This window comes from Tarenaya hassleriana, unplaced genomic scaffold (genome assembly GCF_000463585.1).
Source record: "Tarenaya hassleriana unplaced genomic scaffold, ASM46358v1 Cleome5, whole genome shotgun sequence".
Classification (NCBI taxonomy): domain Eukaryota; kingdom Viridiplantae; phylum Streptophyta; class Magnoliopsida; order Brassicales; family Cleomaceae; genus Tarenaya; species Tarenaya hassleriana.
In genome coordinates this window covers 312,861-315,360 of record NW_010967707.1, presented here as the reverse complement: position 1 = coordinate 315,360, position 2,500 = coordinate 312,861, and the positions used below count along the sequence as shown (strand labels likewise).

Sequence of the window (2,500 nt, the reverse complement as noted above, 5' to 3'; positions counted from 1 at the left end):
GGGTTTTCCCCTTTTTCCCTGTGTGAAAATGGCGGCTGTGGTGGGATTCGGATTCCGTCCGTACGACGAGGAGCTGGTCAACGATTACCTCAATGTCATGACTCTCGGACTGACTGAGCTCGTCGACAACGCCATTAGCGAGGTCAACATCTACAGCTTCGATCCATGGGAGTTGCGATGTAAGCACTCTAATTTCCTTACTCGTGATCAGATCGTCCCTAGTTCCTGGGATCATGTTTGTTTTTTCATCCTCGGGTTTCAGTCCAGTCGAGAATTGATACGAGCGGTGATTCTGTGTGGTATTTCTTCTACCGGCTGGAGAATAAGAAGCTGCAGAGCAGAAAAACGAGATCTGGGTTCTGGAAAAAGACAGGACCTACTTTGGATATCAAACGCAGGAGAGGAATTCGTGATAAGATTGGTGAAAAGAAGGTTTTGGTGTTCCATTTAGGCAGAACTCCGAACGGTGTCGGAACTGAGTGGGTTATGCACGAGTATCACACCACGTTCTTCCCTGCTGATCAGGTACTCTTCATCAATTTCTCAGTTTTTCTTTTTGGGGGGTCCTGTTCGATCGATTGCTGCAGTTAAATGTCTGAGTCTGTGCCGAGTTGAAGTGTTCTGCCCTAATATTCGTGTATCTCCGACAGGAACTGCAGTTACGATGTTGTTCCTGTGGTTGCTTCGTGTTTCTGCATGATTAGGTTGAACATTTTCTGGAGCTTGGGTTTATTTAGGATTGTTTGTAATCTATATGCAGAGTTGCATAGTACAACTTTGTTAAAGCTTGGAATTCGCAGTCCATTATAAGGGTTTGAAAACGTTAGTTTGTGATGAAGAATTTATGTGCTCCCCCTTTGAAATTGAACAGAGGACCTATGTTATATGCAAAGTGGAATTCAAGGGTGAAGACTTGGCAATTCCATCTGCTAATGGAGCTGAGCCAAGTCGCTCTTTGAACAATGTTGGAGATTCGAGTACAGGCTCTGTGGTGAGTCGGTTTTCTACTCTTCTTTGCTCTCTCTCATCTCATACATTTTGAAGAAGTTGCATCGATCCACTCGAACTTTGACGTTTCCCCGATCATTTGCCTTGCAGGTTGTCCAACAAGATCACGGAAATTCGTGGCAAGCGGGCCAATCGCAGGGTTCAGAACAGTTTGGTGGCAGCCTTAGCAGGCAGCCACAATCTCCTAACTTGGATTTTGAAGGCATGAGAAACTTTGTTGGGAATCTAACAGAAAAGGAATGGAATCTCCGATTTAAAAACTCCGAGATAGATTCTTACAATGTTATGCAGGAGGATTACAACGGTTACAGGCCACATAAGTCTTTGACAGGTTTATGTTCCGATTGTAGCAGCGACAGTGACGATGAATCATCATCTCCAACTGTAAGCACCTTATGCATAAGAAGAACATTCAGACGTTCGTTTTTCTTTGATCTTTGGACAAACTTGTTGGATTATTTGGCATGACAGGATCACAAAGAAACCAGGGCTTGGAATGTCGATGGTGCTAGTACTACGAATGGACAATGTCAGGCTGAAAAGAAGAACATTCGGACACCAAGTACGGACCATCAGGCAGAAGGGCATCCAAGGCGGTTGCAGTTGCAGGGTAAATACCAAAGGGTGATGATGCCTCCACAAGAAAAGGTTAGCCTCTGGATGAGAAAGAGGGCTCTCCTCTCTGCGTTTATTCATGGGTAGAAACTCAAACAACATGTATGGAGTAGAAAGATGATCGATGCACCATTATGTGTATTTATATACTGATTTCAGGGGGAGAATGATTACATGCAACAGATGGAGAAGGAGATGAAAACGGCTCAAGACACAAGTATCAAGGGAAAATCACATCGTAAGGGATGTCTTGTCTTTGAGGGAGCAACGGACAAAAGTCGAAACAATAAACTCATCAACACCATCGTAGGCTTCATCCTCTTCCTTCTCATCATTCGTGAGCTCACATCCGTTCGCTAAAGCCCTTTTTTTTCTTCTTCTTCTCTGTTTTCTTGCCCATTTTGTGTCACTTCATGTTCATATTCCCTCCCACAAAAAATTTAAAAAAAAATGAAAAACGAAAAAAAAAAAAAAAGTGTAAGTGTGTAAGTGTGTGTGTGTGTGTGTGGAGTTGGTGGATGTTATGTTTGGCGGCGGCTATGGAAAGTAGTGAATGTAACTCATTGTTACTTATTTTATAATATTTAATTATTCCATTAAACACTCCTTCACGTTTCACAATTAATATAGATCAAACGTGACGGATAGTATATATGTACGTATATGCTTAGAGTTTACATGTCACCAATATAAGGATGCCTATTGATCCATATTTTTTTTTTATGAGGTTTCTGTTACTTTGGTCTTTTTTTATTGTAACATTTTTATATAATTGTATATAGTTGTTGTACGTGAACATAAACACACGCACATACACATTATTATTTTTTGATGAAGATACGCATTATTGTTGGAAGCCCTCCCCCCCCCCCCGCTT

At 41.9% G+C, this 2,500-nt stretch overlaps 1 protein-coding gene across 1 annotated transcript in view; it reads left to right on the top strand.

The window, feature by feature from the left end:
* Window positions 1-2,174, top strand: part of LOC104825913 (NAC domain-containing protein 69-like) — a 2,178-nt gene extending 4 nt beyond the window's left edge. The window contains exons 1-6 of the mRNA XM_010558354.1: window positions 1-179; window positions 263-525; window positions 872-991; window positions 1,099-1,392; window positions 1,480-1,656; window positions 1,783-2,174. The exon at window positions 1-179 is cut by the window's left edge and continues 4 nt beyond it. Of these exons, the coding sequence (XP_010556656.1) occupies window positions 29-179; window positions 263-525; window positions 872-991; window positions 1,099-1,392; window positions 1,480-1,656; window positions 1,783-1,983 (1,206 nt within the window). The 5' untranslated portion in view covers window positions 1-28 and the 3' untranslated portion in view covers window positions 1,984-2,174. The remainder of the gene's footprint in view (window positions 180-262; window positions 526-871; window positions 992-1,098; window positions 1,393-1,479; window positions 1,657-1,782) is intronic.
* The last annotated feature ends 326 nt before the right edge of the window (window positions 2,175-2,500 follow it).